This window comes from Salvelinus sp. IW2-2015, linkage group LG26 (genome assembly GCF_002910315.2).
Source record: "Salvelinus sp. IW2-2015 linkage group LG26, ASM291031v2, whole genome shotgun sequence".
Taxonomy (NCBI): domain Eukaryota; kingdom Metazoa; phylum Chordata; class Actinopteri; order Salmoniformes; family Salmonidae; genus Salvelinus; species Salvelinus sp. IW2-2015.
The window spans coordinates 43,592,288-43,618,139 of record NC_036866.1 but is presented as its reverse complement, the minus strand read 5'-3'; the positions used below and the strand labels follow the sequence as shown (position 1 = coordinate 43,618,139).

Here is a 25,852-nt window from a genome sequence, read left to right as displayed (position 1 = left end):
CATAGTCTGAGAGTCCTTTAGGTGCCTTTTGGCAAACTCCAAACGGGCTGTGATGTGCCTTTTACTGAGGATTGGCTTCCGTCTCTCCACTGTACCATGAAGGCCTGATTGGTGGAGTGCTGCAGAGATAGTTGTCCTTCTGGAAGGGTTTCCTATCTCCACAGAGGAACTCTGGAGCTCTGTCAGAGTGACCATCGGGTTCTTTGTCACCTCCCTGACCAAGGCCTTTCTCCCACGATTGCTCAATTTRGCCAGGCGRCCAGCTCTAGGAAGAGTCTTGGTGGTTCCAAACTTCTTCCATTTAAGAATGATGGAGGCCAATGTGTTCTTGGGAACCTTCAATGCTACAGAAATGTTTTGGTACCATTCCCTAGATCTGTGTCTCAACACAATCCTGTCTCAGAGCTCTACRGACAATTCCTTCGACCTCATAGCTTAGTTTTTGCTCTGACATGCACTGTCAACTGTGGGACCTTATATAGACATTTCAAATCATGTCCAATCAATTGAATTTACCGCAGGTGGACTCCAGTCAAGTTGTAATAACATCTCAAGGATGATCAATGGAAACAGGATGCACCTGAGCTCAATTTGAGTCTCATAGCAAAGGGTCTAAATATTTATGTAAATAAGGTATTTAGTTTTTTTATTATTAATTTAATCTATTTTAGAATAAGGCTGTATTATAACAAAATGTGGAAAAAGTGAAGGGGTCTGAAATCTTTCTGAATGCACAATACATGAATTATAAATTTCATCAAAACTGTTACCCCTACAAATGTATTCAGTCCCAAAGGTGGCAAGTCTAATGATCACTTTATGGACACTGTGGTATTGTTCTTATCCAACACATAGACATTGAGCTAGGTCAGGACAAGACATTTAATTTTTTCCTCACGCTAATGACCCTTTAAAAAAAATCCAATATGTGGTTCTCCGTAACAGACGCATGATGATTTGTGAATTTTAATCAACATTGGTGTCATATTGGCTTAGATATGATGGTAGGGAGATTTTAATAGCTTAGCTTCAACCAAAGCCTGCTACTGTAACRCCAATAATATTCTGAGAACATGGTAACCACGTTCTAGGTAAGTTCTGTTTGACATTAAGGGAATGGTCTATTGGAAACAGTCCTTGCACGTCACTGGAACATACATTCCTATGAAAACGTTAGGTATTACTACTGAAACCTTTAAGGGAATGTGCTTTAAAGTTGTGGGAACGTTTGTTGTTAGCTGGGTTCTACCCATTAGGGTACAWCTCCATCACTTTTAACATTTGGGTTGTTATTATGAAGTATTTAGCGATATCCTACATAGTTCTTGTGTACTTTTATGATTTCATGTCTATTGACTCTGACGTTTTCAAGAAGGATCCCTGAAATGACTAATACAATAAATTAGAGTTGTCATTCTCAGCCTGAACCCAATGGAGCCCAATTCTGTGAATTGATTCGGGCTGGGCGGGTTTCGGGCTTGTTATTCTGTGTTAAGAAACAAAAACTGTKCGTGTCTGCGCAACTTTTACTACGGATCTCTCTCAGCAACAGCTGAGGATTCCAATATTGACTGGGCCAGAGAAATTTGAAGCCAAGATGCGATACGAATACGCTGGAGTGCACTCGGGAGAATGTTAATCTACAAGACCACGACAGGCAGCTTTGCCAAATTTAAAGGCATGAATGATTTATATGCTGTGTAATGACATGAATCAATTATATTGAAGTATGTTACGTTAGATAAAACAGGATACGCTCTCACAGGTCAATGGTGGATAGATTATTCACTGCCTTGCAAAAGCCCAGAAATGTAAACATCTTGGAATGACCTAGTCAAARCCYAGACCTCAGGTTGTAAGGCAACAAAATAGGAAAAATGCCAAGAGGGTGAATACTTGCGCAAGCCACTGTATGAAGCTACTATAACCTGAACATGAGTCAAGAGCAAAATAATACACTTGATTTAGGCAACATTTTATTTAAAAGAACAAATTTATGATAAGAACAAATTCTTATTTACATTGACAGCCTACCAAAAGACAAAACGCCTCCTGCGGGGACAGGGGCTGGGATAAAAAATAAAATATAAACATTATTGGGCACAGACAACAGCATAAAGAGCAAGAAGGTAGAAACTACAATACATCACACAACGCAGCTACAACTGTCAATGAATAAGTCTTTGAATGAAGACATAAAACTGTCCAGTTTGAGTGTTTGTTGCAGCTCATTCCAGTCGATAGCTGCAGCAAACTGAAAAGACGAGCGAATCAGGGATGTGTGTGCTTTGGGGACCTTTGACAGAATGTGGCTGGCAGAATGGGTGTTGTATGTGGAAGATGAGGGCTGCAGTAGATATCTCAGATAGGGGGGAGTGAGGCCTAAGAGGGGTTGAGTCTTGGATCGAGCCTTGGGGTACACCCTTGGTGACAGGCAGTGGTTGAGACAGCAGATGTTCTGATTTTATACACTGCACTCTTTGAGAGAGGTAGTTAGCAAACCAGGACAACGATCCCTCAGAGACACCAATACTCCTTAGTCGACCCACAAGAATGGAATAGTCTACCGTATCAAAAGCTTTGGCCAAGTCAATAAAAACAGCAGCACAGCATTGCTTAGAATCAAGGGCAATGGTGTCATCATTGAGGACCTTTAAGGTTGCAGTGACACATCCATAACTTCTTATGGCTGCAGGRGCAGTATTGAGTAGCTTGGATGAAAGGTGCACAGAGGTGCCCAGAGTAAACGGCCTGCTCCTCAGTCATAGTTGCTAATATATGCATATTATTATTCGTATTGGATAGAAAACACTCTGAAGTTTCTAAAACKGTTTGAATTATGTCTGTGAGTATAACAGAACTCATATGGCAGGCAAAGACCTGAGAAGTTCCACTTCCTGTTTGGATTTTTTCTGAGGCTGCTAGATTTCAACCAAGCTCCCAATGAAATTACAGCGAGATATGGATGAGTTTTCACTTCCTACGGCTTCCACTATATGTCAACAGTCAATAGAACTTTGTCTGATGACTCTAATGTGAAGGAGGGCCGAAGGAGACAGGAATGAGTAATCACTGCCATGAGGTGACCATTGAGGTGGCCATGAGGTGACCATTGAACACGCACGTTCACGTGAGAGGGAGCTCCATTCCATCGCTCAACAGAAGTCAATGTAATTCTCTGGTTGGAACGTTATTCAAGATGTATGTTAACAACATTCTTAAGATTGATTCAATACAAGTTTTAGAAACTTCAGAGTGTTTTCTATCCAAATCTACTAATAATATGCATATCTTATATTCTGGGGATGAGTAGAAGGAAGTTGAAATTGGGCACGCTATTTATCCAAAAGTGAAAATGCTGCCCCCTASCCCGAAGAAGTTAACAGCAGAGCTGCTGGCAAAACGCACGAAAGTGCTGTTTGAATGAATGCTTACGAGCCTGCTGGTGCCCACCATCGCTTAGTCAGACTGCTCTATCAAATCATAGACTTAATTATAACATAATAACACACAGAAATACGAGCCTTAGGTCATTAATATGGTCGAATCCGGAAACTATCATCTCGAAAACAAAACATTTATTCTTTCAGTGAAATACGGAACCGTTCCGTATTTGGATATATTGTGGATATATTGAAGCAACATCTCAAGACATCAGTCAGGAAGTTAAAGCTTGGTCGCAAATGGGTCTTCCAAATGGACAATGAACCCATGCATACTTCCAAAGTTGTGGCAARATGGCTTAAGGACAACAAAGTCAGTGGCCATCACAAAGCCCTGACCTCAATCCTATAGAAAATGTGTGGGCAGAACTGAAAAAGCATGTGCGAGCAAGGAGGCCTACAAAACTGACTCAGTTACACCAGCTCTGTCAGGAGGAAGGGGCCAAAATTCACCCAACTTATTGTGGGAAGCTTGTGGAAGGCTACCCCAAACGTTTGACCCAAGTTAAACACTTTAAAGGCAATGCTACCAAATACAAATTGAATGTATGTAAACTTCTGACCCACTGGGAACGTGATGAAAGAAATAAAAGCTGAAATCATTCTCTACTATTATCCTGACATTTCACATTCTTAAAATAAAGTGGTGACTCTAACTGACCTAAGACCCAATTTTTACTTGGATTAAATGTCAAGAATTGTGAAAAACTGAGTTTAAATGTATTTGGCTAAGGTGTATGTAAACTTCCGACTTCAACTGTATATAGAATCATGTATTGGGAAGTTATGTTTCTAAAAATGTTCTATAAGAGCGTATATTCCCTTTATCAAATAAATACATTTCAAATATATTTCTCTAACAATTTAGGGAAGAATAAAGACTTGGTTTTAACAAAAATATGTTTTTGTGTGGGGAGAAGCTGTGGACATAAACGTTTCCAGGCTAAAAGGGCTTGTTCGTGAAATTTAGACAGTTTGATGGGTCATTTTACTGGAGAATAGTTGCACACTCCACAACATTTGAATAACGTGACATTTCAAGAATGACGTAGATAGGCTACTTTTTAGTCTAATGTCACATTCAAAACAACTGGGATCTCAGAAATTCCGACTTCTGACTTSAATCGGTTCAAGACAACTGGGAACTCGAAAAAATAAAGGTCGAACCATAAAGACAGTGATCCTAATGGTCGGCAAATCTGAGCTCTAGAAAGAAGCCACAGTTCCCGAGTTTGTGCTGTTTTTTCTTTCCGAGTTCTGTTGTTTTGGACGCACTGACGTCGGAAATTTCCGAGATCCCAGTTGTCTTGAACGCACCATTATTCTCCAGCACGAAGCAGTAGACAGTGTACGTCTAGCTAGCTAGCTACTTTTCGTACCTGATATCGCTGGCTGCCTCACGCTTCCAAATTTGCTTTTATTTTCAAGATTTTACATTTCTTCTTTGGTGGCCACCCAACCAATAAATCTGAAGTTCTTCTAGTGAAGGTAAGTTTGCAATTCCTTACAAATTCGCATAATTGTCTCCAAAATGGCTGCCCGATGCAAGCTAGCTAGTCTCGCCAGCTGATTAACGTTACTGCATAAAATGGCGTCGTGATGGAATAACATGGTCATGTTTTAATGCTGCCATGCGGTTACCGGCGTTTTGTCGACAAATATTCTAACATTACGAACATCTTTGTTATAAACAAATTGACATGACCAGCAGTTGAACACAATATACAGAACATGACACTTCCTACTAGCTAACTAATTCGCGGCTACGTTCAATGTATGTTGGGTAGTTAACGTTTGAGTTAGCATGAGGTATTGTTAGTTAGCTAGCTAACATCACAAATTTCTGATATCACGTTACCAAAAGCGAGGACATACCTATTTTATAATTTTTCAACATAATATAGCCACCTGGCAGATGTGGCATATCAAGAAGCTGATTAAACACMATAATCATTACACAAGTACACCTTGTGCTGGGGACAAAAGGCCACTCTAAAATGTGCAGTTTAGTCACACAACACAATGCCACAGATGTCTCAAGTTTTGAAGGAGTGTGCAATTGGCATGYTGACTGCAGGAATGTCCACCATATCTGCTGCCATAAAATTGAACATAGATGTCTCTACCATAAGCCGCCTCCAATGTCATTTTAGAAAATGAGGCACTATGTCCAACCGACCTCAAAACCGCAGACCGCTTGTATGGCATGTGGGCGAGCGAGCGGTTTGCAGATGTCAACGTTGTTTACAGAATGCCCCATGGTGGCGGTGGGGTTATGGTATGGGCAGGTATAAGCTTCAGACAACAAACACAATTGCATTTTATCGATGGCAATTTGAATGTATAGAAATACCGTAACGAATCATGAGGCCCATTTTAATTTTCTATTTGTGACCAACAGATGCATCTCTTTTCCCAGTAATTTTTAATCCATAGATTAGGGCCAAATTAATTTATTGCAGTTGACAGATTTCCTCATATGAACTGTAACTCAGTAAAATCAAGGAAATTGTTGCATGTTGCGTTATATATACTTTTTTGTTCCATATAATTGAAGTTAGCTACCTAGTCGTTGCACTTGACGAAGTCAGCATTCGAATCCATCTTAGAATAGATCGTCATTTTTGGTAACTAATGAAACTCATGATACTAATGTATGATCCATATCTTTCTCTCCTACAGCACTGTTTTCCCCACCCCTCCCTGTTAATATTATTCTTTTAAAGATTCATCTTTGTCAAGCCGCCAAAGTGGAGAGTGTGATTGCAGTAGGGGGTGCTTCTCGTTTCAGGTATGTTCTTCCCTCAATAGGAATCCTTTTAGATATTGAGGGGACAGTTCCAAACACACACACTGGGGTTTCATCAAGCAGCATCCTCTTTGCTGTGTCACTTGTACCTCATACCCCACCCGTCATGGATCAGTATGCTGCTTTTCTGAAAATCAGGTCCCTGACTTCTTATAATGTCTGATATTGTTGCTATTACAACACAGTACAGCAATCCAACAGCATAGTCTCACAGGCATTAATATGKAGTTGGTCCCCCACTTTGCTGCTGTAACAGCCTCCACTCTGCTGGGTAGGCTTTCCATTAGATGTTGGAACATTGCTGCAGGGATTTACTTCCATTCATCCACAAGAGCATCAGTGAGATAGGGCACTGATGTTGGTCCATTCATCCCAAAAATGTTTTAGGGGTTGAGGTCAGGGCTCTGTGCATGCCAGTCAAGGTCTTCCTCACCGATCTCGACAAACCGTTTATGTATGGACCTTGATTTGTGCACTGGCGCATTGTCATGCTGAAATAGCAAAGGGCCTTCCCCAAACTGTTGCCAAAATTGGAAGCACAGAATCGTATAGAATGTCATTGTATGCTGAACCAAGATTTCTGTTCACAGGAGCTAAGGGGCATAGCCCAAACCATGGAATCCAGCCCCATACCATTATTCCTCCTCCACCAAACTTTACAGTTGGCACTATGCCTTGGGGCAGRTRGCGTTCTCCTGGCATCCACCAAACCCAGGTCTGTCCATCGGGCTGCCAGATGGTGAAGCGTGATTCGTCACTCGAGTCCAATGGYGGCAAGCTTTACACCACTCTAGCTGATGCTTGGCGTTGTGCATGGTGTTCTTAGGCTTGTGTGCGCCTGGTCGGCCATGGAAACCCATTTCATGACGCTCCTGAGGAACAGTTCTTGTGCTGACGTTGCTTCCAGAGGCAGTTTGGAACTCGGTGGTGAGTGTTGCATCCGAGGATAGACGCACACGGCGGTCCCTTTCTGTGAGCTTGTGTGGCCTACCATTTTGCGGCTGAGCCGTTCATGCTCCTAGACGTTTCCACTTCACAATAACAACACTTACACGGAACCCAAACCGGCTGCGCCYGTGCGACATCGTGCAAAAATGTATTTTGTCCCCCTACACCAAACRCGATCACGACACGCAGRTTAAAATATCAAAACAAACTCTGAACCAATGACATTCGTTTGGGGACAGGTCGAAAAGCATTAAACATTTATGGCAATTTAGCTAGTTTGCTTACACTTGCTAGCTAATTTGTACTATTTTGCTAGCTTGCTGTTGCTAGCTAATTTGTCCTGGGATATAAACATTWGGTTGTTATTTTACCTGAAATGCACAAGGTCCTCTACTCCRACAATTAATCCACACATAAAACTGTCAACCGAATCGWTTCTAGTCATMTCTCCTCCTTCCAGGCTTTTTCATCTTTGAATTTATRTGGTGATTGTCATCTACGCTTTCATAGTATTACCACGACAACCGGCAACACAGTTTGTCTTTCAATCACCCACGTGGGTATAACCAATGAGGAGATGGCACGTGGGTACCTGCTTCTGTAAGCCAATGAGGAGATGGGAGAGGCAGGACTTGCAGCGCGATCTGCGTCAGAAATAGGAATGGCTTCTATTTTAGCCCTTGGCAACGCAGACGCTCGCAAGCAGTGTGGATGCAATAATTGAATAGCATAGATTCCTACATTTATTTTGCAATGCTCACGCACGCGATGCGRTCATTGTAGTCAGGGTATTAGAGTTGACCGGGGCAGCTCTAGCAGGGCAGAAATTGGACGAACAGACTTGTTGGGAAGGTGGCTTCCTGTGACGGTGCCACATTAAGCCGTTGACCTCTTCAGTARGGTCATTATACTGCCAAAGTTTGTCTATGGAGATTGCAAATCAAACTTTATTCGTCACATGCGCCGAATACAACAAGTGTAGGCCTTGCCGTGAAATGCTTACTTAGAAGCCCTTAACCAACAGTGCAGTTCAAGAAGAGGTTCGTCTATTTGGCAAATCTTTTCTTAAGTAAAAAATAACAATAAAAAGTAACACAATACTAAGGCTGTCTCTTATACACATCTAGATGTGTATAAGAGACAGGTACAGGGCCAAGTACACACCCCTGAGGGGCTCCAGTGTTAAGGATCAGCGTGGCAGACATGTTGTTGCCTACTCTTAACACCTGGGGCGGCCCGACAGGAAGTCCAGGATCTAATTGCAGAGGGAGGTGTTTTGTCCCAGAGTCCTTAGCTTAGTGATGAGCTTCCTGGATGCTATGGTGTTGAACGCTGAGCTGTAGTCAATGAACAGCATTCTCACATAGGTGTTCCTCTTCTCCAGGTGGGAAAGGGCAGTGTGGATTGAGATTGCGTCATCTGTGGATCTGTTGGGGATGTATGTGAATTGGAGTGGGTCTAGGATGTCCGGGAGGATGCTGTTGATGTGCTGTCTCTTATACACATCTAGATGTGTATAAGAGACAGGAGTCAGTGTGCGGGGGTACAGGTTAGTCGAGGTAATTTGTGCATGTAGGTAGGGGTGAAGTGACTATGCATAGATAATATAAACAGCGAGTAGCAGCAGTGTACAAACGGGGGGGTCAATGTAAATAGTCCTGTGGCGATTTTATTAATTGTTCAGCAGTCTTATGGCTTGGGGGTAGATGCTGTTGAGCAGCCTTTTGGTCCTAGCTTTGGCACTCCGGTACCGTGAGAAAACAGCTGAAAATGTTTAGGGCCTTCCTCTGACACGCCTATTAAATAGGTCCTTGATGGCAGGAAGCTTGGCCCCAGTGATGTACTGGGCTGTACGCACTACACTCTGTAGTGCCTTGCGGGCAGATGCTGTCAGTTGCCATACCAGGCGACGATGCAACCGGTCAGGATGCTCTCGATGGTGCAGCTGTAGAACCTTTTGAGGATCTGTGGAAAATGCCAAATATTTTCAGTCTCCTGAGGGGGRAAAGGTTTTGTCGTCCCCTCTTCACGGCCGTCTTGGTATGTTTTGRCCATGATAGTTAATTGRTAATGTGAACACCAAGGAACTTGAAACTTTCGACCCGCTCCACTACAGCCCCGTYGATGTCAATGGGGGCCTGTTCGGCCCGCCTTTTCCAGTAGTCCACGATCAGCACCTTTGTCTTGCTCACATTGAGGGAGAGGTTRTTGCCCTGGCACCACACTGCCAGTTCTCTGATTTCCTCCCTATAGGCCGTTTCGTCGTTGTCAGCAAACYTAATGATGGTGTTGGAGTCGTGTTTGGCCACACAGTCATTGGTGAACAGGGAGTACAGGAGGGGACTAAGTACACACCCCTGAGGGGCTCCAGTGTTAAGGATCAGCGTGGCAGACATGTTGTTGCCTACTCTTAACACCTGGGGCGGCCCGAGGTGTTAAGAGTCCAGGATCCAATTGCAGAGGGAGGTGTTTTGTCCCAGAGTCCTTAGCTTAGTGATGAGCTTCCTGGATGCTATGGTGTTGAACGCTGAGCTGTAGTCAATGAACAGCATTCTCACATAGGTGTTCCTCTTCTCCAGGTGGGAAAGGGCAGTGTGGATTGAGATTGCGTCATCTGTGGATCTGTTGGGGATGTATGYGAATTGGAGTGGGTCTAGGATGTCCGGGAGGATGCTGTTGATGTGAGCCATGACCAGCCTTTCAAAGCACTTCATGGCTACCAATGTGAGTGCTACGGGGTGGTAATCATTTAGGCAGGTTACCTTCGCTTCCTTAGGCACAGGGACTATGGTGGTCTGCTTGAAATATGTCGGTATTACAGACTCAGTCAGGGAGAGGTTTAAATTGTCAGTGAAGACACTTGCCAGTTGGTCCGCGCATGCTTTGAGTACACGTCTGGTAATCCATCTGGCCCAGTGGCTTTGTGAATGTTGACCTGTTTTAAGGTTTTGTTCAAATTGGCTACCGAGATTGTTATCACACAGTCATCCAGAACAGCTGGTGTTCTTGTGCATGCTTCAGTGTTGCTTGTCTTGAAGTGAGCATAAATGGCATTTAGCTCGTCTGGTAGGCTTGTGTAACTGGGCAGCTCGCGTCTGAGTTTCCCCTTTTAATCCGTAATAGTTTTCAAGCCCTGCCACATCCGATGAGCGTCATAGCCGGTGTAGTAGRATTCAATCCTAATCCTGTATTGACACTTTGCTTGTTTGATGGTTTGTCTGAGGGCATAGCGGTATTTCTTATAAGCATCCGGATTAGTCTCCCGCTCTAGCCTTTAGCTCGATGCGGATGTTGCCTGTAATCCATGGCTTCTGGTTGGGATATGTATGTAAGGTCACTGTGGGGACGACGTCGTCGATGCACTTATTGATGAAGCCGATGACTGAGGTGGTATACTCCTCAATGCCATTGGATGAATCCCGGAACATATTCCAGTCTGTGCTAGCAAAGCAGTCCTTTAGTGTAGCATCCGTCATCTGACCACTTCCRTATTGAGCGAGTCACTGGAACTTCCAGGAATCAGGAGGATATAATTGTGGTTAGATTTGCCAAATGGAGGGCGGGGGAGAGCTTTGTATGCATCTCTGTGTGTGGAGTAAAGGTGGTTTAGGATTTTTTTTTTTTTTCTGGTTGCACATGTGATTCTGGTAAAAATGTGTTAAAACTGATTTAAGTTTGCCTGCATTACAGTCCCCTGCCACTAGGAGCTCCTCTTCTGGGTGAGCATTTTCTTCATTGCGTATGGCCTTACAGAGTTGGTTGAGAGCAGTCTTAGTGCCAGCTTCGTTCTGTTGTGGTAAATAGACGGCTACGAATAATATAGATGAGAACTCTCTTGGTAGATAGTGTGGTATACAGCTTATCATAAGGTACTCTACCTCAGGCGAGCAATATCTCGAGACTTCTTTAATATTAGACATCGCGCACCAGCTGTTATTTACAAATAGACGCACACCCCCACCCCTCGTCTTACCAGACATAGCTTCTCTGTTCTACCGRTGCATGGAAAATCCCGCCAGCTCTATATTATCCGTAACGTCTCGGTGAAACATAAGATGTTACAGTTTTTAATATCCCGGTGTTAGGATGATCTTAATCGTAGATCATCAATTTCTATTTTCCAATAAGTGAACGTTAGAGGGAGTTTACTCAAAGGCAGCCCCATCTGCGGCCTCTTTTCCTGCGTCTTTTCTTCAAGCAAATTACGGGTTCTGTTCTGGGCCTTTTCCAGTGAAAGCAGTATATCCTTCTCGCCCAGAAGTTATTTTCGGTCATGAGTGACAGTAGCAGCAACATWATGTACAAAATAAGTTATGCAAAAAAAACTTTACAAAATAGCACAATTGGTTGGGAGAATGTAAAACGTCAGCCATGTTCTTCGGYGCCATCTTTTGCAGTGTGCTCGATTTTTATACACCTGTCCGCAACAATAGCCAAATCCACTAATTTGAAGGGGTGTCCATGTACTTCTGTGTGTGTATATAGTGTATCTACGAAACTAGGACATGTCACTTGACATTGATGTTATCCAGAGGCTTTAGGGTCAGGTCAGGATGCAGTCAAACCACATTCACATTGAAAGCCGTGGCTCAAAAAATTGCTACGGCTGACACTKTATAACATAAAATAGAATCAACTGTGATTTGGCCAAATATGGAGAATATTTGTGTTCAATGGGCCCTTTGTTAAGAATGGTGCAATGGTATGTGGGTGGGTGCCACTTTAATGTCCTGAGCACCAACAATGTACCAGGCACCATTGATTTAGTAAGGGGTTTTAGCTACAGTATTAGGTTTGGTAAATGTACTGCTGCAATGAGTAGGCCTACTCCTACTCTGAATGTGCAATGTTTTTCTTCCTCTATATTTTGGAGATGGTAATCAGCAATGTTTATCAATAAAGATTTCAGCGGTCACTTTTTCACCTGCCACTACCATTTCGGATGTACTGATTTCTAATTCTGCACCAGAGCCTGAGTTTTTTGGATAACGGTGAAACCAGGGATGGCAAGACTTAATTTCCACCGTTGTTTCACAGTCAATATTGCAATGAATTGTTATGACATGGGAACATTTATTTGGACTCACTTCCTTACCCACCCAGGAGTAGATTGACATCCAAAGAATATGATCTGCCTAATTTAATAATTAGTAATAACGTATGTACTTGCTTTCCATGAAGATTAAGACCGTGGATATTATGCAACACGAATGGCTTCAGCAAAGCAAAAACAAGGAAAAGTGGGTTACTCTTTATGCTCCAGATGTTGAATGTGAATAACTGCCATTGTTCTGGTCCACAGTGGCGATATCACTATGGTGATGGTAACACGGTCCGATGTCAGTCCATTGTGATTTGTCATGTCTTTATGGCTGATAGGCCTTTTTTATAMTGAACAAAAATATAAACGCAACATATAAGGTGTTGGTTTCATGAGCTGAAATAAAAGATCCCCGAAATTGTCCATACGCTCAAAGCATATTTCTCTCAAATGTTGTGCACAAATTTGTTTACTTCTCTGTTGATGAGCATTTATCCTTTGCCAAGATAATCCATCCACCTGATCGGTGTGTCATATCAAGAAGCGGATTAAACAGCATGATCATTACACAAGTGCRCCTTGTACTGGGGACAAAAGGCCAGTCAATGTGCCGTTTTGTCAAACAACACAATGCCACAGATGCCTCATGTTTTGAGGGAGTGTGCAATTGGCATGTTGATTGCAGGAATGTCCACCAAGGCTGTTGCCAGAGACTTGAATGTTAATATCTCTAGCATAAGCTGCCTCCAACGTTTTAAAACTTTCCGCACAACTGCAGGCCACGTGTAACCACGCCAGCCCAGGACCTCCACATCCGGCTTCTTCACCTGCGGGATCATCTGAGACCAGCTACCAGGACAGCTGATGATACTGTGGGTTTGCACAACCAAAGAATTTCAGAAACCGTATCAGGGAAGCTCATCTGCGTGCTCGTTGTCCTCACCAGGATTTTACCTGACTGTAGTTCAGCATTGTAACAAACTTCAGTAGGCAAAAGCTAACCTTCGATGGCCACTGGCACGCTGGGGAAGTGTGGTCTCCATGGATGAATCCCGGTTTCAACTGTTCCGGGCAGACATGGCACCGTGTGGGCCAACGTTTTGATGTCAACGTTGTGAACAGAGTGCCCCATGGTGGGGTTATGGTATGGGCAGGCAGGCATAAGCTACGGACAAGGAACCCATTGCATTTTATCGATGGCAATTTGAATGCACAGAGATACCGTGACGGGATCCTGAGGCACATTTGCCACCATCGCCACTTTTTTCAGCATGATAATGCACAAGAATCTGGACACAATTCCTGGAAGCTGAAAATGTCCCAGTTCTACCATGGCCTGCATACTCACTAGACATGTCACTCATTGAGCATGTTTGGRATGCTCTGGATCAACGTGGACGACAGTTCCCGCCAATATCCAGCATCTTCGCACARCCATTGAAGAGGAGTGGGACAACATTCCACGGGCCACAATCAACAGCCTGATCAACTCTGCGAAGTAGATGTCGCGCTGCATGAGGCAAATGGTRGTCACTAGATACTGACAGGTTTTCTGATCCACGCCCCTACTTTTTTTTTTAAATATATATATATCTGTGACCACAGATGCATATCTATATTCACAATCATGTGAAATCCATAGATTAGTGCCTCATTTATTTCAATTAACTGATGTCCTTATATGAACTGTAAATCTTGTTTATTTTTGTTCAGTGTATATCCAGATTTGTCTTGACAGTAACTTTAGCTTGAAGTAGGCTATAGTCCTAGATGAATAGATGCCAACAGAGCCTTGTATGCAAATTATAAGGCTCTGGGTAACAATGTGTTGACTAATCTTGTGGAACCAACCATATGTTGCTTAAATCAATCAACACTTTTTAGCTCTCACTTACAGGACATGAATGACCTATGGAGGGGAGTGTGAAACTGTGATCAACTCTTTCAATTAGTTAAACATGTACAATTCCTATGCAATGCTCTTGCATATTCAAAGTTGTTCTCCGTTTACCCTAACAGTGCTTCTTCGGGGGGAGGTGTTGGTAGGGGTGCACCTCAGCACTATCCCAAGACTGTCGGCAACAGGTAGGCCTTCCACACAGGCATGATTCCCAGAAATCGTCCTAAGGGATCCACAAATAATAAATACTGTGAACCGGAGCCATCTGCCCTGTTTCAGCTAAAAGGCATTTTTTGTATGTGAACTGTATKTGAGTGGAATTGATGCTCTAGAATGATAAACGTCATCCTCAGTGTATTTGTTCTCCAGCATTGCAGATGTGATTTGCTGTCACCTGTATGTAGTACTGGTGGTGTATGATCACTTAGTGCCGTAGCTAAACAAAGTCTCCTTTCTGTTACTCCAGCGAGTTCCTGGGGAAAACCCCCGGGCACAGCGCTCCGAAATGGGTTCCTTCACGAAGCACTAGACGAGATGCCAACTCCAGCAACGAAAAAGAGCGACACGATGCAATCTTCAGGAAAGTGAGAGGGTAAGTGTCAAGAAACACAATTTGGCCACAAATTGGTTTAAGCTTTATTTCCTCAAATGTTCTCAATGTGTTTGGKTTTATGCTCTGTGCCCTTGCCGCCTGCATGAGCACATGCTCCTCTGTCAGATGTTTACAAGAGCAGACCACTGTAACTTTATATGGCTAACAAGCAAAGCTTGTTGATTTCCCAACCCCTCTTGATTATGCATGTACCCCTGACTTGACATTTCCCTGTTCTCTGTCCTCTCTCCCCGCACTTCCTTTTCCTCTTTAGCATACTCAACAAGCTCACGCCTGAGAAGTTTGACAAGCTATGCCTTGAGCTCCTGAATGTGGGCGTAGATACAAAACTCGTCCTTAAAGCGATCATCTTGCTGGTAAGTAATCCTCTTATTTTTTTYCCTGTTAACCGTGTCTGCTCTTTGCAAATGTAATCTATAATTTCCTGGCATCCTCCATGTATAACTGATGCTTTAATGGATTAAAAAATATATTTTTTTTCCTCTCTCCTCCCTCCCATCTAGATTGTAGACAAAGCCCTAGAAGAGCCGAAGTATAGCTCACTCTATGCGCAGCTATGTCTGCGTTTGGCAGAGGACGCACCAAACTTTGATGGCCCTTCGCCCGAGATCCAAACATCCCAAAAGCAGAGCACTGTAARCATCAAGTTTAGATAGTTTTCATTTTCTGCAGGGTTATGTCTTTTAATCTGGTTGTATGGTAATCTGTATGTGCTGTACGATAGTGTAGAACCAACTCTGGTCTTCTCTTTATGTCCTAAGTGCCTGTATAGAATGTCACTGGTTCTGATGTTCAATCTCAAATGTTTTCCTGATTTTGCAGACCTTCAGGAGACTTCTAATTTCCAAGCTTCAAGATGAATTTGAAAACCGCAGCAGAAATGTTGAAAGTGAGTACTACTACTCCCCTACGCGGCTCTTTTGGTACAAGGCCCACCACAAGTCCGCTCCCTATTGTACTTGTACTAACTTGATGTTCTCCTTCTACCAGTCTATGACAAACATGACAACCCTCTTACTTCTGAGGAGGAGGAGCAGCGTGCCATTGCCAAGATCAAGATGCTTGGCAACATTAAATTCATCTCGGAACTTGGCAAACTCGACCTCATCCATGAATCTATCCTTCATAAGTGCATCAAAACAGTATGTTCAACCATTTCAGTGTAGTTCTTTTGGATTTAGTTTTGTATAACTTTTTATCGTTGTTTGCAACTTAAGATACAACTTTGTCTAGTTGAGTTCTGCTTTGCAATCTTCATAGTTTTCACTTTTCTACTGGCACAGGTCCCTAATATGCCACTTGTATAACACCATCATCCCCCTCTCCCTAGCTTTTGGAAAAGAAGAAGAGAGTCCAACTCAAGGATATGGGGGAGGATCTGGAGTGCCTCTGTCAGATAATGAGAACAGTGGGGCCTAGACTCGACCATGAAAAAGCTAAGGTACATTCTCTTGTTCCTAGCAGTCTTGTCTGCTGTCATCCCTACGGCCTGTATTTCTTTCTCTGTCAAGATACCACTGTTCATCTCTCCCCCAGTTTGWAATGTATCAGTACTTTGGCCAAATACGCCGGCTGTTTGAGAATKTGTCCATCTCCTAACACCACTGTCCATCTCTGCCCTACAGTCTTTAATGGACCAGTACTTTGGCCGTATGTTATCCTTAATGAACAACAAGGAATTGCCCGCCAGGATCCGCTTCCTGCTGCAGGACACGGTAGAGCTGCGAGACAACAACTGGGTCCCCCGCAAAGCTTTCATCGACAACGGACCAAAGACCATCAACCAGATCCGTCAGGAGGCAGTGAAAGTGAGTCAGTGGAGAGAACTGGAATTATGGCCTGTTTATCTCATCCTTTCTCTTTGCCGCATCCTCAAAAGGAGGAGAGACCTTGGACCTTCTCATCCAATACAGTTGAGAATGAGGCGAGGACATGAGGAATTGAGGAATTGAGGAAAGACCAATTGAGAACGAGCCTGTGTATATCACCATCTAAGTCAAAGTAGCATCTTTGAACCTGTGATGCCCTACCTGTGGCTTCTTAGGCCAAGCTTATTGGTACAGCAACCCTATGCTTGTTTATAACTGGAGCTTCCTGACAACCCCTCCAGGTCTCTMTTTTTTTTCTTCTCCAAAGCAACTCTCACTTATTACACAACAGAGAAAATGCCTTCACACATCTRCTAATGGAAGCATGTGATTATTCAGGAGTTGCTCAGTGTATCTAAGAGTGATGAGTGGCAGAGAATGCACATGGCTATATAACTACAACATCAAGAACCAACAAATAGGATGTATTTTTAGGGCCCTTTTGAGCACTATTCACTGGAGTGTGTTTTTGTCTCCCCAGGATTTGGGTGTTTTCATCCCAGCGACCATGGCTCAGGGAATGAGGATGGACTTCTTCCTGGAAGGCCCTTTTATGCCAAACCGGATGAAAATGGAGACTCTCGGGGGATTGGCTGACATGTTTGGACAAATGCCAGGTAGGCATGGGCGTAGGTTTGTCCATCTGCCTGTCTAGGTCTCGTCCATTAATTAACCACTTGTCTGCCAGCATGTTTGAGGTGTTCATTTATCACAAAATGAGTAGTTATTTGGGAAGTAACACGATTTTGGTGGCCAGTGTTTCTATCCAGTCTGACTAATACAGTCTACTTCAAACACGCTCTGTGACTTAGAAAATGTGACAGCCAGATGTAAATTTTCACTCCTCTCTAACCTGTCTCCTCAGGTGGTGGGATAGGGACGGGCCCGGGGGTCATTCAGGACAGGTTCTCTCCCACTCTGGGACGTCATCGCTCCAACCCGCTCTTCAACGTCAACGGACATAACGGCCACAACACTGCCCCCCAACCACAGTCTCCGTTCGAAATTGGAGCCAACAAATCTTTTATCAAGTCCAACCAGGTAAATAACTGGATTTGATTTGATTCAATGCAATTTTACATTTTTAATAACGGGAGCATTTTGGCCATTAATCGTTAAGTAAACTTGCAGCATGTGTGCGCAACAGAGATGAGCTGTCCTTTCTTCCTGCTTGTGGAAAGGAAACGTGTCTCTTCCCGCCAGCKCCACCAATTTATGTTTCTTGTCTGGTCTGTTTTAAAGGTTCAGAATCAGCATTTCCAGAACCAGAACCACCAGAGCCAGCAACAGCAGGTCCAGTCCAACAAGGACATGCCTCCACGTTTCAGCAAGAAGGGACAACTCAACCTAGAAGAGGTACATTAACCCACTCCCCACCAGTCTGGACACTAGTGCTGAGCGATTAGTGCTTTTTGAGATTTGTTTGACTGAACAAAAAATAAKCACAATTTYGGGTTTCAATAATAAAAAAWWAAAAAACATTAACTGCGCTATGCATTGAATGAGATGAATGCTGTAACACAGAATAAAACAATTAATACAAGTCCCATGATGGTAGTRACTGCCCATGGCTGTTTATCACTTACTAACCATCAGTTATTCACATTAATTTAATAAAATATTTCGGTCATTGTGTATAATCTCTATAGAGCTGCTACCTATGTTGTCTGACAAAATCACAATTTTAGTAGGTCTTCAAAGTAAAAGTAAAAAAAAAAAAAATGCTTTTGTGAATGCTGAATACCAATACCTCACGAAGCAACTGCTTTCTATTTATCCCCTTTTGATTGCGCGTTCTTCTCTCTTACATAGCAGGCGTAAAAGAAACACAGACCGGACAAATCAAATCAAATGTATTTATGTAGCCCTTCTTACATCAGCTGATATATCAAAGTACTGTGCAGAAACCCAGCCTAAAACCCCAAACAGCAAGCAATGCAGGTGTAGAAGCATGGCTAGGAAAAACTCCCTAGAAAGGCCAAAACCTAGGAAGAAACCAGGCTATGAGGGGTTGCCAGTCCTCTTCTGGCTGTGCCGGGTGGAGATTATAACAGAACATGGCCAAGATGTTCAAATGTTCATAAATGACCAGCATGGTCAAATAATAATAATCACAGTAGTTGCCGAGGGTGCAACAAGTCAGCACCTCAGGAGTAAATGTCAGTTGGCTTTTCATAGCCGATCATTAAGAGTATCTCTACCGCTCCTGCTGTCTCTAGAGAGTTGAAAACAGCAGGTCTAGGAACAGGTAGCATGTCCGGTGAACAGGTCAGGGTTCCATAGCCGCAGGCAGAACAGTTGAAACTGGAGCAGCGTATGGCCAGGTGGACTGGGACAGCAAGGAGTCATCATGCCAGGTAGTCCTGAGGCATGGTCCTAGGGCTCAGTCCTCCGAGAGAAAGAAAGAAAGAATTAGAGAGAGCATACTTAAATTCACACAGGACACCGATAAGACAGGAGAAAACTCCAGATATAACAGACTGACTCTAGCCCCCGACACATAAACTACTGCAGCATAAATACTGGAGGCTGAGACAGGAGGGGTCAGGAGACACTGGCCCCATCCGATGAAGTACTACATTCGACAGTTCGGGATGATCTGATTTATCTATAGAGAAACTGCAGTGCACCTTGCATTGAGCTCACAAAACAAACAAAAAACTGAACGAAATGGAATTCAAATAATTGAACCGACCTCTGTCAATTAGTGTTTTAAACACTGAAATAAACTGACTAAGTCTGCAGTGTATCACCCATTGGGCTATAAAAGAAGAGCGAGAGGATCTTCTGTATGGTCGTTATATGTTTGTATGTTTCCATATTAAAATTGATGACTGAGCACAGAATGCACCCTACACACAGAATATCAGAGTTCAGAGCGTGATGTCAGATATGTCACATCAGAATGAGTGCTTCATCCAATATCATGTCTGACAACTGTGAGCGGCCAGCCACATCCTCTAACCAGCCATTAGCATACTCTGCTGCTTCTCTCCGTTTGTTCTTTCTGTGCATTTCCCATCAGTTTTAAAATGTTATTTAGCCGTGATGGTGAGCTGGGGTTTGCAGACCGCGATGTGGTTTCTTACATTTGTTTAATTATTGGAGCGGCACTCAGCGCGAAGCCAAGTGGATACGCATTTTTTTCATTTCGCCGGTAAGAACAGGCAAGCCAGTCTGACTAGGCTGAGTGCCACTGCCATAGAGGAAAAACGGAGTCATGCTTGCACCTTTATATTACTGAAAAGCTCAAGTTTCTAGCCCAAACCACCAACTACCTTTTCCCCCAAACATTCTGATTGGTTTCATCCTTCCAACTAAAAGTCCCGATTTGACATATCTCTTTACATTAGTATTTTGGGCAAAACATTTTTTTAATCAAAATTTGAGTAAAGTCATGTCGGAAAGCGACATCGAGAAGAACACGAGTGAAGCCACTGTCCACAAAAGATGGTGAAGATCCAAGTCATACAAAGTCCTCATTGTTGAAAAATATATTTTGTCACTGAATAAAGACAACTTATCATCAGACCATATCCTGTATCAGCTAAAAATCTAGTATAGCCCATTTTACACCCCTGCTGGCTTACCCCTAGACAGTTTGTTTTGCATATCCTGGTGCACTTATTAGCCTGCTATCTTTTTTCCCTTTTTTATCTGCTAGCAACATGGCATTACAACTCTTTGGACACTTTAGTACCTACTTACCTGATTCGCCTTCATCACCGAGGTATAATAAGAACGCACCGAAAMCACCAGCATGCTGTTCCTTTCTTGACATCAAAGCTGCAATGTGTTTAGTAGTTTACACTTTTCCACAAAGACAGTTTTATATGGAAAATAATCCGTCTACGTTGTCAGATTTGTGGAAATTATATTGTGCAACCTTCACATTGACCATTCATTTTATGAAGCATGTCTTACCTTCAAAGTAGCCTAGCCAAAATACAACCATAGAAATGTTGWGGGAATTATTTTATTAACACTTAATATGCCATTGAAACCAGAATTTCTCATGTTCTACTGGTTTTCGAATCAATGTTCCTTTTCTTGTCCAGCAGCCAAAGGCATAATCTTAGTCATATTGCAGTAGTAACCCATGCTAGTTGACGCATCTTTAGATCTCCACTTTATTTCTAACAAATATTTTCATCTGTCACATAACCGCTCGGCGTGCTGTGCACTTTTGAGAAGTGTTTTCCTCATACAGCCATGTGCGCATTGTTGAGTTTATAATATTTAGACATATGACTTTATAAACGGTTTAAGCTAAAGGGTTTGATTTGTTGCATCAGCCTCACTTGCTTTTTATGTGCAGTGGTCCCAGAACTGTTCCAGATTCTGTTTTGAACCGTGAACATATTTTTTTTATGGTCACGGACGACYGGACGCCCTTAATTTCAAGCCCAGGAGGGAATTCATTGTATTAAGCCATAAAAAGTATTTGGTTGTAATTGTAATGTTGCACTATTTTATATGCTACATTTTTGTCTGATTCTCTCTGGTAAAAAAAATATAGTAATGCATTTAATTTTGTAAAGTGGTTCCTTGCATCATACAATGATGTTAAAATGGTGTTACAAGTCTCTTGATCTTTTGGACAACTAAAAAAATCTGTCCTACTTGTCYAAAGGACAAGTGGCAAAAAAAGAGTTAATGTCAAGTCTTGCCTTTTCTATTATACAGTAAAAAGTATGAAGTTACATTTAATGTCTTGWATTGAGTAGAGGTGTGAATATCAGGGACACTGTTTTTGTGTAGCACATGTGCAGAACGTATAGAAAAGGGGAACGGGCATCCTGGGGAGGGGTGGCCGGGGCAAATCCTGTGGTGTGACGATACTTCTCGRTATCGTGATACTTGACATGGTATCACATCGTTATTAAAATGTTCACGTGTTTCCATTCTAACGATTTTTTTKGTCACCTTTTTTTGGGCCCTCACCAGTTTGCATYCCTGTATGATCATGCCCTGTGACGATAAAAATTCTGGGGGGGGAAAACCTACTGCCAGTCTTGTCTCCTACTTCCTGCTCTCCTATGCTACACCTCTTCTCTCTACAACTGGTATCTGGTCTGTTGACTGATTATGAGATATGAGGGCATGATATTCTGCTGTTCTCAGAATATCTTTCTTTCCAARACACCATGCTAACCATTCTGCTACTGTTCCCCACCCGTGTTGTAGATCAGCCTGAGACCAGCTCAGTCGTTCCTCCTGAATAAGAACCAGGTTCCCAAGCTGCAGCCCCAAATCCCCACCATGATCCCCCCCAGTGCCCAGCCCCCCCGCACCAACACCCCTCCATTGGGACAGGTAAGGGATCAGCAGAGCACACCCCACTTCACCTTTTTAACCCCCCAACCAGGGTTGGGGTCGATTCCATTTAAATTCTGGAAGAAAACTGACATTCAAATTCTTCCCATTGCTGTTCAATGAAGAAAATTTGAATGTCAGTTAACTTCTTAAAATGGAATTGACCCCAACTCTGATTCCAACTGGGCTTTTGAGGGCTTGCCATGTTTGTTGTTCCAGTGTAGTTCACCTAGTCTTCCCCCTTCTCCCCCAGTCTCCACAGCTCGGCCTCAAAAGCAACCCTCCTCCCATTCATGAGAAACCTCATAAGATCAGCAAGAAACCACCGCCGGCTAGGGAGGAGCTGCTGAAAATGACCGTAGGCAACCATTTAGTACCGATGTGACTGAATTCTGGTTTCACTACTCTTTGTTATCAAAATATATATTATTGGMACCGATACACCATGCAACACTAAACAAGGCTCACTTTTCACTCTCCCCCCTTTAGGAGACTGTTGTAACGGAATACCTGAACAGCAAAAACATTGATGATGCTGTGAACGGTGTCAGAGAGATGAAGGCTCCCAAGCACTTCCTGCCGGAGATGCTGAGTAAGATCATTGTGGTGTCGCTGGACCGGTCAGATGAGGATAAGGAGCATGCCAGCACCCTCATACACACGCTACGCACAGAAGGCCTCGTTACCGGGGATAACTTCATGCAGGTATGTGTTTCTTCCACGCAATGTTTTTGACATTCATGTCAAATACTTTTGATGCGCTTGGTAAAGCTTTGTTTTCATCTCACTAATGTCTTTGTCCTAACTTTATTTGTCTCTCTCMCTCCATCCTCGCTTCCAAGGCTTTCCTCAACGTGCTTGACCAGTGCCCTAAGATCGAGGTGGACGTGCCGCTTGTGAAGTCCTACCTGGCCCAGTTTGCAGCCCTGGCCCTCATATCTGAGCTGGTGAGCGTGTCTGAGCTGGCCCACCCTCTGGAGAATGGAACCCACTTCCCCCTCTTCCTGCTCTGTCTGCAGCAGACTGCCAAGCTCACGGACAAGGAGTGGCTCACTGACCTCTTCCAACAGAGCAAGGTCAACATGCAGAAGATGCTACCTGGTAGGTTGACAACCCTCTCTCTCCACAGACTCCCTCTAAAGGCGCTTTAGTGACTGAAATGGAACGATTTCACTGTGATTTAAATTTAAATTTGTCATGTGATGACATCTCATAATCATTAGACTAAAGGCACTTGATATCACGGATGACCAACGAAAGAGACTAATGATTACAATATCTGAACAGTATCAGCAGAGACTGCAGCACATTCATCTTCCATGTCAGTGATGCTATGGCTAATCTGACCTGTCTGTCCGTTCTGGTCCTYCAGAGATTGACCAGAACAAGGACCGCATGTTGGAGATCCTGGAGGGTAAGGGCCTGAGCTTCCTGTTCCCCCTGTTGAAGCTTGAGAAGGACCTGCTGCTGCAGATCAAGGCAGACCCCTCACCGCAGGCCATCTACAAGTGGATCAAAGACAACATCTCCCCCAAGCTCCACACCGATAAGGGTTTTGTCAACATCCTCATGACCAGGTAGGTACTGAACCTCCAGGATGGAGACTACTTTTTGTAMTTTTTTTTGTCACTCCTTTTTCTCCAATTTCGTGATATCCCGTTGGTAGTTAGTCKTGTCCCATTGCTGCAACTCCCGTACGGATTYAGGAGAGGCGAAGGTCGAGAGCAATGCTTCTTGACACTCTGCTTGCTTAAACTGTAAGCCAGCCGTACCAATGTGTCGGAGGAAACACCGTACAGCTGGCGAGCCGAAGTCAGCGTGCATGCGCCCGGCCGCCAGAGCGCKATGGGACAAGAACATTACTGCTGGCCAAAACCTCCCCTAACCCAGGCGACGCTGGGCCAATTATGCACCGCCTCATGGGTCTCCCGGTCTCGGTCGGCTGCTTCACAGCCCGGGTTCGGACCTGGATCTGTAGCGATGCAGTGCCTTAGACCGCTGCGCCACTCGGGAGGCCCGGAGATTACTTTTGAAATCTTATTTAGACTGCTTATGGTTGAATAAAGGTATTCATTCAAGGCTTGAGACCAATATGACAGTCTAGACTGTACTTGTCACAATATAGAATCACCCTTTCAGTCTATTTTTGCACAATATTTCATGCACACCGGGGTGGGTGAAGACACAAACTAATGGGATGTGTAAAATACACTTTTGGGAGCATTCATTAGTGTATCCATTTTACAATGCTCTTACTGTTGCTACCCACACTTCGCCTCTCCTTCCAGTTTCTTGCAGTACATCTCAGGGGAGCTGTGTTGTGTGGAGGAGGAGGAGGAGGGCAGTGGTGGAGAGGAGCAGGCGGCGGGGCCCTCCAAAGAGCAGCTGGACCAAGAGAAGCAGCTGCTGCTGGCCTTCAAACCCGTCATGCAGAAGTTCCTACACGACCAGCCCCAGCTGCAGGTCTCAGCCCTGTACGCCCTGCAGGTGCACTGCCACGCCAGCCACTTTCCCAAAGGTAGGTTTACTGCCCCACGCCACTTGCCAGGCTGTCATTGAAACTAATAATTTGGTGKAAACCTATTAACTTTTGCATCTATTTGATAGAAGAATATCCTACTCGCATGTCCAAAAACTGTCGACTTCATTGCTACTGTGTGTAGTTGTTTTAGTGTTGTGTGTGTTTATTTCAGGTATGCTGCTGCGCTACTATGTCCACTTCTACGACATGGAGATCATTGAAGAAGAAGCCTTCCTTGCATGGAAAGAAGATATTACCCAAGAWTTCCCTGGAAAGGGAAAAGCTTTATTCCAGGTATTTTTTGTTGAGAAATCTGTCACAGTTGACCAACTGGTAGCTTATACACTTAAACATGTGTACCCAGTCCTTTATTCTTTTGTGAGTAAATCATGACAATTGTGCTTGCAACCACAACAGGGTTGCGCTCAGTATGTGGAAAGCATTTGGAAACTGAGTGGTAGCCTCCTACCTGACTTGTTCAATAACAACACATATTTTTGCTTAACATTCTGCCCTATTTAACATGACCCTGTATAACACTCTCCCCTGTTAGGTCAACCAGTTGCTAACCCTCTACCTCTCTCCCCTGTTAGGTCAACCAGTGGCTAACCTGGCTGGAAACAGCTGAGGAAGAGGAGTCAGAAGAAGAGGCTGACTGAGAAACCAACCAGAACTGTCAGGCACCATAGAGAGTAGAGAAACATACCTTGACATACAGTACAGCTATCTATTACCACCCTAATCTCCCCTTTAACTAACCACTGCCAGAGACTGCTTTTGTCCTGCAATAATTAGCCAAGCATGTTATCATGGCATAGTAGATAACCATCGAGCTCTGTATAGGCACTGAAGCCTCCCCTGTATTATAGACTGAGAAATACGTTCCCTTTCACCTTTATTTTAACGGTTGATTTGTTTTGGGTCCCTGTCCTGTTTCTGCAATATGAATTTAATGTAGCCTATGGACTGTCTCAAACCACATCTGTACTTTCTTTGTTTTGCTCCTACTGTAACCACGTAGTTAGTTTTGCCACATTAACTGAATGACAAGTATTGCATTAACACTATTTGATATGATTTGTTATCCCCTTTGAAGAAAATGTTTGACACCTGTTTTAGCCTTAGGGTATGCAAAAAATATGTCCAATCTAGAGAGTAAGTCAACAGAACCATGGTCTTTGTGTGCTTGGTCAACTGAAGCTTGTCTGAAATCTTTGTTTTAAACCAAAGATCTCTTCGAATGCCCTGTTGCTGATAAGGAGCATGTTGCATTTTGTTTATGGGAATTCTATTCTTCCCACGCAAGGCTGTAGTGGTTGCAATACTCATTCTTCAATTGTTACATAAAATCATAAACTGTAAGTTAATCATTGATGTGCTGCCGTAACGTTTC

The 25,852-nt window shown here is 43.4% G+C and overlaps 1 protein-coding gene across 1 annotated transcript in view; it reads left to right on the top strand.

Moving 5' to 3' along the window:
* The window catches only part of LOC111952237 (eukaryotic translation initiation factor 4 gamma 2), an 85,706-nt gene extending 60,538 nt beyond the window's left edge, over positions 1 to 25,168 (top strand). The window contains exons 5-24 of the mRNA XM_070435034.1: positions 6,126 to 6,234; positions 14,261 to 14,326; positions 14,608 to 14,733; positions 15,008 to 15,110; positions 15,258 to 15,389; positions 15,577 to 15,643; positions 15,745 to 15,896; positions 16,085 to 16,195; positions 16,380 to 16,562; positions 17,104 to 17,239; positions 17,488 to 17,663; positions 17,865 to 17,978; positions 21,810 to 21,938; positions 22,192 to 22,296; positions 22,428 to 22,643; positions 22,781 to 23,039; positions 23,311 to 23,515; positions 24,227 to 24,456; positions 24,632 to 24,753; positions 25,053 to 25,168. Coding sequence (XP_070291135.1) covers positions 6,126 to 6,234; positions 14,261 to 14,326; positions 14,608 to 14,733; positions 15,008 to 15,110; positions 15,258 to 15,389; positions 15,577 to 15,643; positions 15,745 to 15,896; positions 16,085 to 16,195; positions 16,380 to 16,562; positions 17,104 to 17,239; positions 17,488 to 17,663; positions 17,865 to 17,978; positions 21,810 to 21,938; positions 22,192 to 22,296; positions 22,428 to 22,643; positions 22,781 to 23,039; positions 23,311 to 23,515; positions 24,227 to 24,456; positions 24,632 to 24,753; positions 25,053 to 25,118 — 2,807 coding nt within the window. The 3' untranslated portion in view covers positions 25,119 to 25,168. The remainder of the gene's footprint in view (positions 1 to 6,125; positions 6,235 to 14,260; positions 14,327 to 14,607; positions 14,734 to 15,007; positions 15,111 to 15,257; positions 15,390 to 15,576; positions 15,644 to 15,744; positions 15,897 to 16,084; positions 16,196 to 16,379; positions 16,563 to 17,103; positions 17,240 to 17,487; positions 17,664 to 17,864; positions 17,979 to 21,809; positions 21,939 to 22,191; positions 22,297 to 22,427; positions 22,644 to 22,780; positions 23,040 to 23,310; positions 23,516 to 24,226; positions 24,457 to 24,631; positions 24,754 to 25,052) is intronic.
* The last annotated feature ends 684 nt before the right edge of the window (positions 25,169 to 25,852 follow it).